At 41.1% G+C, this 12,780-nt stretch overlaps 2 protein-coding genes across 2 annotated transcripts in view; one reads left to right on the top strand and one right to left on the bottom strand.

The window, feature by feature from the left end:
* The first annotated feature begins 122 nt into the window (after positions 1–122).
* On the top strand, positions 123–6,281 carry ZC2HC1C (zinc finger C2HC-type containing 1C). Its single transcript, XM_027844676.1, has 3 exons — positions 123–191; positions 1,643–3,008; positions 5,043–6,281. The coding sequence occupies exons 2-3, from the start codon at positions 1,662–1,664 to the stop codon at positions 5,304–5,306; spliced, it is 1,611 nt and encodes a 536-aa protein (XP_027700477.1). The 5' UTR covers positions 123–191; positions 1,643–1,661; the 3' UTR covers positions 5,307–6,281.
* Positions 6,282–9,744: 3,463 nt separating this feature from the next.
* The window catches only part of NEK9 (NIMA related kinase 9), a 37,505-nt gene continuing 34,469 nt past the window's right edge, over positions 9,745–12,780 (bottom strand). Inside the window, 1 exon segment of the mRNA XM_027844675.1 lies at positions 9,745–12,468. Within this exon segment, the coding sequence (XP_027700476.1) occupies positions 12,346–12,468 (123 nt within the window). The 3' untranslated portion in view covers positions 9,745–12,345.

Below are 12,780 nucleotides of genomic sequence, written 5' to 3'. Positions count from 1 at the left end.
CTCAGGTGTAGGGCAAGAGGCGGGCCCTTCCCCCCACCCCCCCCCCGGCTCGCGCTCCCAGTTTCCAGGCAACGGGAATAACAGAGTAGTCTAGAGCGCTTGCGCCAGGACCGCTGTTAGGGGTCGGGTTCGGGAAGCTGGCGTCCTGTGTAGAGTTTCCCGGAGCTGGAGCGGACGCAGCGGAGCTTAAGGTACCTGGAAAGGGACAGAATCTTCCCTAGAGGGGGAGAATTTTATCCCCATCCCCACTCCCCAAGTTCACCCTTGCACACCCCACTCTCTCCCCGCAAGGGTAAAGAGCCCTTCCCCTGTGTGGGAGAGCCCACCTGCCCGAGCGCTGGGACCGGGCGGAGGGCTCCGTTGTCATGGCTCCCAGGGACGCTGCTGCAGCGCAGAAGATGCCCACGTTAGCGAAAGCCCAGCTCTACACAGACACACCTGTGCGGGGACCCTCCCTCCAGTGAACTAGTCAGGAGGCCGGAAGGTGGCCATCATACTTGCCTACCTGCCTACCCTCCAGTCCTATCTATACTTAGCCCTAGGCAAGCGCTTGGGGAGCGGTGCTGTGGTGGAAACCCTAGTGTAAACGGAGCTTTTGGTTTATCCTCTGGGTTCATTTCCCAGACCCAGAATATTGTCTTCTCCACCTCAGCCCTCACCACATGCCTCCATTTTTTCACGAGTTGAACTGCTCCTTCTTCAGGGATCCGACCCAAATGACACTTCCTTATTGAAGCCCGAATAGATACTCCAGGCAGAAAGGGACCGATCACTCCCTCCCGGGATCGTTTGTCACATCTTTTAGGCCGTTGCATTCATGGAGTTGTGGAAGGACCTCCGATTCTAGTGGGAAAACCTGAGTTCGAATGTGAACACCACAGTTTGCACTCGAGCAGATCACCTCTCTACAACTGTTTCCTCATTTGTAAAATAAGTGGGATGTATTAGATGGTAGATATTTCCATTTCCCTTTAAAGTTTGCAAACTGCTTAACATATATTTGGCCTTCATAACGGCCCGTAAGTTGTGGTATTATTTTCATTTTCAAGATGAGAAAAAAATGAGGCTTGGTTAAGTGACTTGCCCATGGTCAGGCAACTAGTAAGTGGCAGAGGAAGATTAAAAATGAGGTCTTCCTGACACTAAGTCCTCTTTCCACTACGCTACTCAACAGGAGTGTCTGAAACTTTGGGTGCATTAAGTGTATTACAGCCTGTGAACCTGCTCTCAAACCTCCTACTTTACTTAAAATAAAGATTTAAAATTTAATTAAAATCTTAATCTTAAAACCCTTTTCTTTTCATGCTGCAACTGTTATTAGCCAAATGGTAGCACATGAGATTTTGGAGCAGCAACTTTGCCCTTTAGCAGACATAACGTACTTTACTAATGTACTAAGTAGCAAAGGCAATTTTGTCGAATACATAACCTTTCCCCCACGGGCTTTGGAGAGAGAGACACTCTTACTATTTTAAGGGAAAAGGCATCATATCAGTATCCTTTCTCTGTATCAACCCTGGCACCATTAGTAATGTGGTAGGGAAAAGTAAAGGGGATTGTTGGGAAAGTAACTTAGAATCTGCTTCAGTATCCCAGACTCAGCATCAAAGTTAACATGAATCTGATTTTGATTCTCTCCCAGGCTTCAGTTCAGGCACTGAATGGCTCGCCTTCAGTTGGCTCCACGCCCACATGCGGACATCATGCTTCCTTTTAACAAAATGGAAGCTTCAGAACTCCATTCAAGTAGGCAAACTGCTTACGAACAAAGCAGCTCTACCCATCAGTCTTCGCTGGAGCACCTGAAAAACAACTTCCAGCAAAAGCTTCTAAGAGACAAAGAAGAGAAGCTGGAGAATATCTTTACTCATAACGGGCAGAACACCTTTACTAAAGCCCATAGCTATCCTTCTTCTCATTCTGCAGAAAACAGCCAACAGGATTCGGGAAACAATCAGGAGGGTTCAGGAAATGGGGATTTTTATTCAGTTGGGGTCCATACGAGACACACCAAAACAGATAACCAAGAAAACACAATGCCCTTCACAAAGAAGAGAGCTGGTGTGGATCGTGCCTATCCCCTCAAACCAGTGTTTCACCGAAAATCACTGAGTGCTACTCACATTGGGATTGACTCCCGAAACTTCTCCCAGAAACCCTCTGAATCAAAAGAGGTCCCGCTCAGGCACTTCAGTTCACGGAATAGGGGGAATTCATCTTCAACTAAGATGCTCCTTGCTCCCCTACCAGTGGTTCAGCCCAAAACATTCTGGTCAAATCCAGACAGAACTGAGCTAATGCAGATTCAAAAACTGGAGGCAGCAGGTGAGAGCTTAGAGGAAGAGATTCGGAGAAAAGAGACTCTCCTAAGGGAAAAATTGAAGAAGACTGAAGAAGAACTTAGAAGGATCCAAAAAGAAAAGGAACAGGTAGAAGAAGAAGGAAAAAAAGAGCTACAAAGAAAGACATTTCCAAGGAGAAGAGGCACAGGTGGTAGCAGCAGCATTTCCAAACTCATCTCACCAGAATTCAGGTCTGAAGAGGTCTTCAGTAGTTGTAGCAGAAGTGATGAAACCTGGGAACGGTCCCTAGAGAATTCTAGTCCATCCTCAGTATGTTCCCAGTTCTTCAATCATGGAGTACAAAGACTCAGAAAGGAAAGATTAGTGGCAAGTAACAGTAAAATCCAAGACCAAACTTCAGTATCATCCCCTGAGCTGTTTTCACAACATCAACAAGATCCTGACAATTCTTTACCCAAATCCCCCAGTTATAGTTCATCTCAGCTATCAGTCTCTTCAGGTTCCAGTTCTTCAACTGAAGAACCAGAGCTTGGTGAGTGCACCTACTGTGGACGAAAGTTTCTCTTGCTAAGGCTAGAGAAACACACAAATGTCTGTAGCAAGACCCAGGGTTCTAAGAGGAAAGTGTTTGACTCATCCAAGGCCCGGGCTAAAGGCACTGAACTAGAACAATACCTGACCTGGAAAGGCCCAACTCTAGCCAAGGTAAGTAATGTTGGTCCTCTAAACTTATGGATTTTAGTTTGGGTGGAGGATGGGTGGGGAGTGGGAAAGGTAATCAGAGATATGGACTGTTTCCTCACCTTTTAAAAGTATTTTAAGTGGGAGGCAGGGAAAATGAATTTGAAATAGAACTTGAGTGTAACACCACCATCTTGAATTTCTGAAAAGTTAAGTAGCCTAACCTCTGTAGAACTTCTTTTTGCATTTCTCATTTTTGAATTGCTAGAATTGTAAGAATCATGGTTTTTTCAACAATAGTGAAACACTGTCATTTTTTCCCACTCTGTAGCACAAATTTGGTGTTGGGTTCCCTCGGAGTTAAAAAACAACCCTGACAATTATTAATTCCAAGTTATTCATCTTTTTAAAACTTGTATTTAAAAACTCGTATTTAAAGCAGATACCAAATTGCCAGGACACTGAATTTAACAGTGCAAATTATAAGGTCTAATAAAAGCAGACCCTGTAAGATAATTGAACATGAAGGTTTAAAAGTCAGTAGGTGAGTGAAAGTTTTAATTAGGACTCTTGCCTATATTTAGGCAAGTGTTTTAGTATTACTTTTTACTGCCTTAGGTTTTGCATATGTCACGGGAGAGCTGCTTTAACTTTTTTTTGACAGATTTTTCTAAACAACTTGTTAGTATACCTTACAATTTTTCTGTAGTTTCATATGCAAATAGATTCTGAGCACAGCAAAGGCAGATTTTGGTTTTTTTTTTCTTGCTGACAGCTTCAGAAAAAACTGTATTGTAAAAAAAAAATACGAATTGTAAACTGTTTCTATGGCACACTTCTGAGAATTCTATAACCATTTGTAATCTGGGATGATTACATATAAGGAGACTTGTAAATGAAGTTTCTCATCTTGGGGAGAACATTAATGAATATTTACTCAACTGAATTAGAATGGTGGAATCACAGTCTGGAGACCAGGGTTCCAGTTTTCAATCTATCCCTATTCCTAGTCATTTTAACCTAACTTGGCCTTTTTTCCTTATTTGTCAAATGAAGAAGTTAGACTAGATGGTCTCCAAGATATCATCAAACTTTAAAATTCTATAATTCTATGAAAGTGTCAACTTGCTCTCTTTCTCCTGCCTCTGCCAGTCATGCCCCTAAGCACAAAGTTTTCTCTAGAATTCTGAAGTTTATGTATAGGGTATGTAGGTTCTAGGAGGGCCCTTTTTAAATTCCTATTAATGGGAGGCCTGTTTGGAAAGGTACATCCCTAACTGGATTTCATTTATACAGTATACTTAAAGAGAAAACTGTCTCCCAGATCTGACTTCCACCATAATAACATCACCAAGTTTCAATCCCTCTAGGTACTTCTGATATTTGTATTCTTACTGATCATATTCTTTAATGCTCTATCACAAAAGTATTTTGTTACACCACAATTGGTGTATTTTGTGTAGAACCTTAAAGAAATTCAGTCTTTCTAAATTTCTTAATAGAGTAATAACAAGCAAAAAACAATTCCCCCCCCAAAACAAACAAAACCAAAATACCACAAACACAAACCTTAGGTCTTTGTGACATTGTACTTCCTAGGCTTAAGCAAGTCATTGTGGAAGAATGAGTTCCATTGAGGACCTACACCCTAACTTTTATATAATGGGGAAGAGAAGCCTGTCATCATTTGAGTACTCCAGTCATCACCAGATGGATGTTCCCATTAGCCCTTCATGTTCACGTAACTACCAGTCTGTCAAGGCTACTTTGTCATCCTCTCACCCCCACTCCCCTTATTTTCCCAAAGCATAAAACATAGAAATCAGATCTTAAACATTTTTTCTACCTTAGTTCTCTCAATAGGTTCCTATAATTCATCTTAGCAAGCTTCTCCTGGTCTTTCTTAACAAGAGATGCTTTGCCATGGGACCTCCAAGAACCTCGTCTCTGTGTCATGTCTTAGGTTTTTTGTTGTTGTTTTTTAATCAGGCATTATATCACATCACTAAGTACCCATTTGTGTTAAGGGGAGAACTAACCTTCCCCTCTACTTTATAGCCACAGCCACCAAAGAAGAGTAATTGGCGACAAAAACATGAATCTTTCATCCGAACTCTCCGTCAGGCCCGTGAATTGCAGCAGGTAATTGCCCGGGGTGGAAATCCCTCTGACTTGCCTCCCGTGCCACCTGCAGAAAACCCTGACTATATCCAGTGCCCCCACTGCAGCCGCCACTTTGCCCCTAAGGTGGCTGAGAGGCACATTCCAAAATGTAAGACCATCAAGAACCGACCTCCTCCTCCACGGAAGCGCTGCTGTTGAAAAGGAATCACCCAAGAACCTCCGGGTGGCCCTGTGAGCAACACCTTCTCTTCAGTAGCCCACAGGAGTAGAACTGGGTGAAACTAGAAAGGAATAGGACTTTATATCTCCCCAACCTGGCTGCATTGCCAGAATTGGTGAGGAACTCCATTTCTAAGCAAGGAGAAGAAAGCTTCAGGTTCTCACTGAACTGTAAATTTAGGCGAAGCTCAAGTGCCTTACATTATTTCCATGGGAAGTGAGACTTAAGAGCAATGAAAAGACTAAATTAAAGCCCTCTCTTCTTGAAAGTCTGACTTGTGATTTGTGACAGATAAAGAGTACTCATTTGGGTGTCTTTTCACACGTTTATTGTTCTTGTTAACTCTTCTTGCAGTCATCTAACAACGTGGTAGTCTTAAGTGACCCGTTAACATGGTATGCTGCCAGATGAGAATAATCATAGCCAATATCTCTTTTAAAATGACAAGATTCTTCTCTGAGTCATTAATTTGATACTAGGAATCCAAGAACCTGCAGTGAATGTAATGCTGTTTCTGATCTCATTGGAACATACTCTGTAAATAGGTTCTGTGTATTTCAGGATGTCTGTGAAAACTTAAGTTTTATGGCTATCACTTTTAAATCAGTTTCAGATAAGACTTTTATTATAATTTTTCCCCACGTTTTCAATTTGAATATTTTAAAGTATTAAAAAACCCCTGAATCAGACCATATAGCTCTTCTCTCTCACCACAGTAACAAAATCTACAGTCTTAGGGGGCTGGAACATCAACTAGCTTAAAATGTCACATGAATACTTTCAGGACAACTGTTTTAGTCATTTCTGCTTATTATCTGTGTCGTGTTTTATGCTTTAGAGTGTAAGCTCCAATGGAGCAGGACTGACCATATCTTTGTAATTTTCAATTAAATAGTGCCTAGGTACAACACAACAAATTACAATAAAAATTGTAATGCTGACAAACACACTAAGCATAAGTCCCAAAAGAAAACGTGTCTCATTTCTAAAAGAAAAAAAATTATAGAATAGAAGAATTATTTAATTTCTGCAAACTTTTAAAGTGGACTACAATATTCAAGGATGCATTAATGAGTGTACATAGTAAATTAAAATTAGGCAAGAGCAATAGTAGGACACAGAAATAGTTAGGATTATTGCCTTGTGTGCTAAAAGAATCATCACAATGTGTTTCCATCTAAGTTACAGAAAAGCTAATATGACCCAACATCAGCTGAATGAGAGGGACCTAAAAGATAACAGAACATTCTGCCAGTAGCAAATATGTAATTACTGTTTAATCCACATCTGTTGCCACTCCTCCTGAAGCCTGTTAAACAGCATCTTGGCCAACAAATCAGCTCAGCTAGAGATGGAAGCTTAAACAGTAAAAATTATATTAAAAATCTGCTTTCTAAGAAACATACTAAATTGAGATCTTTTTAAATTTTTTCTTAGGGTCTTTTAGTTGGCATTTTAAAATCAAGGCCCTTTCTAGATTCTACCTGAAGGCCTCATTATGCAGTCAAAGGAGACATTACCCCAAGTTGTTGGCTGCCTACTAAAGTACACTGTTAATATTTAACATTTTAACACATATATGAAAATAATTGTTAGCAAGAATAGACTCTGGTATTTAGGTCAGAGATCAATTTTTTTTTTATCCAAACCTGGATTATCTTTTCATGGCTGAAGATTGACGATTTAACTATAACTTAGAGATTGCTTGCGGCATTGAGAAGTTAAGTGACTTGTCCATGGTCACACAGCTAGTGTCAGAGGTAGAACCTGAAGCAAGATATTTGTTTCCAAGGCTGACTATAGACCAACCACACTGGGGCTCAGGTGAAAAAATATATTAAGAAAAAATATTATTTATAAACAAAGCAGCACCGTTATTCTCTCAGAGTTAAATAAGTTGGTTCATGACTAATTAGTTTGCCTTATTAAACAACTGACAAGCATTAAATGCCTACCACATTCTAGGTATAGGAGAAATAAAGATAGTTCTGCTCTGGTTCCATTAGTGATGCCCTTTCCTTGGTTAAAACTTGGAAGGGCCATCAGCTACAATCTAGTCTACAGAAAGGTATTTAACATTCAGACTGCCAAGGATGTAGCCTAAAGACAAAGACCAGGGTCTTTGGGGGATGGGGAGAGAGAGAGGAAAGGGAGGAGGCGTGCTAAGGAAATGAGGTGGTTGTCTCCAGAACAGAACAGGAAATAGAGATAACATTTTTATTTTATGCCGTCTTTTTGTCGAAGAAGCCTTGGTGTTGATTCATTTTATAAAGGATGAAGGGGAAAAAAAACTAATAAAAAAACTAAGGAAAAAACTATGTAAATTTAAACTGGACAAAATCTGCTCATGGTAAAGTTCATATGGCAGCCCCATCTTTAGGGAGATTTAAAATAGGATCTTGATGAAATGCTGTAATTAAATATAATTAACACATTACTCATATTATTATAACTGTATATTGACTTGCTGAGTTAATGATACTTCACTGCACTTACAAAGTACTCTTTATACAACTCTGCCTTGACTCATTACATACAGCCCCAGAGGAAGCAGACAGGTAATGATGTGATACAAAAAAAATTTCCCTTTTTATTTTCAATAATTCTATGACCTTTAACGATCAGCATGTTTATTTCTATAGTTAATCATAATTCAGTAGTAAAAGGTGTTTTTTTTTTTAAGCTCTGAGACAGAATGGGATGTGATCCTATAGTCCTCACCTATCACTGTCACACTAGTAGGAAACCACTCCACAAAGACCATTTCCAAGGAAAGTTCAGGAATGAGTTCTTGAAGAAATTTTTGTTTAAGTTACAGTCTTGCTTCTCAGGTGCACTTTCCATTGTGGTGTTGGTCACTCAAAGATTTATTAAGTGCCTATTATGTGCCAAGCATTACACAAAGTGCTGAGGACACAAAGAAAGGTAAACACATTCTTTCTGCTCTCAAGGAGCTCACATACTAATGGGGGAAGACCATGTAAATAAAAATATACATATACAAGATATAAACTAAGTATATAGAAGATAATTTCAGAGGGACAGCACCAGGGGATGTGGGGTACCATGCAAGGCCTCCTGAACAAAGTGGATTTGGGATAAGTCTTGAAGGAAGCCAGGTAAACTAAGGGGCTGAGTTGAGGAAAAAAGAACATTCCAGGTAGGAGGTAAAGCCTGGAAACAGAAGACAGGAATATTATGTTTGAAGAAGAGCAAGCCCAGGATAGCTAGATCAGGTGCAAAAGGGGCTGGGGGAGAGGTAGGTAAAGCAAAAGACAAGAAGGGTAGGAAGGGCTTTAAATGTCAGAGAACTTGACATTTGATTATGGAGGTAATAGGGAACCAGGAGAGTTTACTAAGGAGTGTGTGTATGAAATGGCCAGACATGTGACTTTAGAAAAGTAGTTTGACAGGCAGGTGGAAGATGAAGTGGGGAAAGACTTGAGGCAGAGAGACCAACAAGGCTACTGCAACAGTTTGGGTGATGAGATGAGAGCCTGTAGCAAGGTGATGGCTGTGTGAGTGGAGAGGAGACGTAAGAGTTGTCATGAAGGTAGACATCAAGGATGCCACTAGTAATACATGGTTTGGGTTGACTGAGTGACTGGTGATAGGAAACAGGGGGCAACAGATCAGAGAATAGAGGATAATGCAGAGCTCACCAAGGGGTTGAGAAACGAAAGGAGAATGTAGCCAACATAGGGATAACAGCCTAGGACAGACTTGAGGGGAGAAGACAATGGAGGTCACAGAGAGGAAAAAGAACAGAGTCAGAGATCGTAAGACACAGGGAAGGATGGAATAATGAAAGATTATGAGTTCAGATAGTTATTTTGGAGTTCATGAACATGGAAGTGGTACATTTGTGAGCAGGAGTAAAATCAAGGGCACGACCATTTCTGAACAGACTGAGGAAATGGCAGGTTAGGGCATTTGAGAGACCATCAAGATGTGTGCTGAAAGTCCCTAATATGAAGGCAGAAGCTGAGGTGGAGAGACTGTTAGCCAAGCAAAACAAAACATCCCATGACAGCTCTTTAACTTGGCTCCACAGTTTTTCTGGTACTCAGTTCTATGCTGGGAGAATAAATATGGCTTCAAATTCTTTCAGGGAAATGGTTCTAAATAAGGTAGAATTATCACTCGGAAGCTCCTACTAAGACTAAATAGATAATGTGAAAGGAAAACATTTCCGGTTTGGTGTTTCCTCTTTTCCCGCTGCAATCACAGACTATTTCCAACACTATATTATGAATGGCAACTGTATAAATGATTCTGACATCAAAATACACAGAGTTGAGAAACAAAGGTTTCTGCCTAAATACATTCCTCACAATGCTACCCTAACTAGAATATCTCAACTAGGATGTGTTTTTTTTTTCCCCAGAGAATGAAAAGGCAAGTATAGACCCAACATAAAAAAAAAAAAGTTTTTTTAATCACTAATGCACATATAGGCTTATTGAGCACTGCACCATTTAAGAATTTATATATTTATTTAAACAAATGCCAAACCATTCCACCCTTAACCTTTCAAACAGGAGGCTAACAACAAGCTAGTTCTTCAAGTGTCAGAGCAGAGGTTTTAATCAGGTTATATTATAACTCGAAAGCAATACTACTGGGAAGCTTAACGAATACAAATCTAGTCCTGAAAGAAGAAAAATACAACAGGACAAAATAAAAAGGCAGTTGAGAACAAGAACCATTCAAAGGCACTTCTGCCTATGTGCCCTCTGCATATCATCCAATGCATGGCTGCCAGCTCTGAACTGGTTTCTGTTTGCATAGCTGCTTGGCACGAAAATCATTAGGTTCTCCCAGGCCTACCCTAGGTAAGTGCAAATTGTCTTTAAAGGAACAGAACTTGAATTCTCAGCCCGATGAACAGGAAATTAAGGCTTCTCAAAGGCAACACAATACAGAAAATGACCAGTCTCATGCTGCTAGTGGAATCACTTGCTGTCAGAGTTAAGAGTAGGCCTCTTTTCCCTTTTGATGCTCACTTACATCTCACAGTCGTAGCAACGTGACAAATTCCTTCATTTCCCCCTCAGGAGTAATGCTCATGGTTTATACCAAAACGGACCTCACCTCCCAGTCCTGCTGAGACAGTGAATGTGAAGGTTACAGGAGCAAGGCCCATCAGCCCTCAGCAATCAAAGCTGTGTTTACATGATAAAACAAAACACACTAAGTTGTTGTTCTTGTTATTTTTAGCAAAACCCCAAGTTCCTAGAATTTATACTCTTAATCTGGGACTGGCTTCTTCCTTATTCAAAAGGTACACAGATTACATTAGTACTACTCTAGCTGGCTTCCCCTAACTAAAGATAATGGGAACGTGACACAGAAAGACAGCTGCTCCTACTGAACACAGCTGCTCCCACTGAACACAGCTGCTCCCTCCCTCCAAACCCCCAACCCCAGCCATGGGGTTTTTCCAAGCTCTAGTCTTAATATCAGTTTCCAAAAGACTAGAAAAGTATGCCTAAGAAGGTAGCAAATCCATCTCATAACCCCAAACAAAACTCAAATCTCATCTTTTTGTTTAGGGAAAATGAAACAATAAAAGAACTTGGCAACTGTTTGTAGGGAGGTAGATATGAAACCCATAAGCAGGCACTTGTGAAATCAAGACACTTCATTTTTCATAAACTGAAATATAAAGTTCATACCTTTAAGGGAAACCAGCAACTCATAGTACACAACCAGTGGGGTTTAAGATCTGGGGTTTAGGAATAAAGAAGACAACTCTTTCTGAGAAAGGTGGTCTGCTCCCCCCTACAATGGCACAATAGACAAAAAGGTCACCTCTTCCATTTCCTAAATTCTATTCAGTCTGTTATATATTCAAGGAACTTTGGTACTGGCTAAGAGCCACATAATAAGGAAAAGATACATATTCACTGGCTACTACATGGCTTCATAAGAAGCTAAGGGAAAAAAAAATACTGACTAGACACAGAACAACAGTGGCCAGTGCTACTGGTGCCAAGATCAGAACAAAAACAAGCTGTGAAGGCAGAAGCAGGAAAGGGCCTCCTCATAAGAGAAGGAGCCATGGCAGTCATCAGCAGTCTCTAAGGAGTCAAGCACAGCTGCTGAGGACAATGTCATCAGAGGACCTCTTTTCCCTTGTGACTTAGTCTTGAGGAGACTATCATTTCTCCAATGTTTTCAATAGTCAAAGAAGTAACATCACTTCAGGAGGTCCCTTTTCAAGGCTATGAGTCTCTTCCTGCCTCATCCACAGTGCAGAAGCTCCAGCATTATGCACCAAGAGTATGACTATGTAATAAGGAGAGGCCTGCCCTTCTTTAATTCTCACCAGAGAAATCCCAGTCAACTTCCAGAGCAAATATCAATCGAGACCCTCTTCCCTCCAATATTGAGCTGCATGTGAGTATTTCAACTCTATGAAAATAAGCCAAAAACTAGTCTGTAAAACTTCTTTTCCTCAGACTCTGTCTCCGAGATGGCACAAAACACTTTGCCATCTTTTAAGCTGACTTTGGCAGGACTAGGACCCCGTTACAGCCAGCCAGCTAGTCCTAACAAGCTCTCGCAAGCTTTCCACTTTCCCCTCCTCCACCTAGAAGTACAGTGATTGGTGCTGGGCTCCCAAGGTAGCTCCCAACAAGTGGTGAAAATTACAAACGGGTATAAGGGGCTACCTGTGCAAATAGCATGACAGGGCTGTTTCTCTTCTTTACAGGTGGGATCAACAGATGAGGTACAGAGCTGCTGTTGCTGCGGCAGTCACTGAAGGCAAAGCCAGGGACACTGGGCCTTTCCCCCTCAAAAAAATAAAACAAAACAAACGACAAACACTCCTAGTTCCTATCTAAAAGGAGATGCTTCCCTCCATCTGTACTCTAGAGGCCCTTCAGAGCCTCCTGCTTTGCTCCTTGTCAGCAACTGAAACGAAGCCAGGAAAGCCGTTCTCTGCATTCAGTAAGTGTGCTGTGAAGTTGCAGGGATCCCGTCTCACTGGGGATGCACGGGATCAGGAAACTAAAGGCTGGACCGACAGGAATCTGTTCCCAAAAGGCACCAGGAATCTGAATCCAAGTCTGGTTTTGGATCTGTTTCCATCTCTTCCTTTGCTGTCTGAGTTCCTTTGGAATGAGTCTCCAACTATTCAGATAAAAGTGTTGTGTTAGCGATGCATTGTCACGTTGCTGGTTTATGAGAACATTCTTCTAATGCTAATTCCTAATAACCTTGTCTCAGTTTTGCAAGGTACTCTAAAGTTACAATGGCTCTAAACCTATTCTTCTAGGCTGTTTCAACATCACCTTTCTTCTGTCACAGTTTTGTCTGTCAGTCACCTCATGCTCACTTATGCTTGTACAACACTCCTCAAAAACAATGTCAAATAATGGCAATGAACTCAACTAAACCAAACTGCCTATCCTGGCTTCAGTGGTTAACTGTACAAGCTCCATC

Source organism: Vombatus ursinus, unplaced genomic scaffold, assembly GCF_900497805.2.
Source record: "Vombatus ursinus unplaced genomic scaffold, bare-nosed wombat genome assembly UNPS02014945.1, whole genome shotgun sequence".
In the NCBI taxonomy this organism is placed as follows: Eukaryota; Metazoa; Chordata; class Mammalia; order Diprotodontia; family Vombatidae; genus Vombatus; species Vombatus ursinus.
Note: the sequence above shows the minus strand (reverse complement) of the source record. Positions and strands in the feature narration are given on the sequence as shown.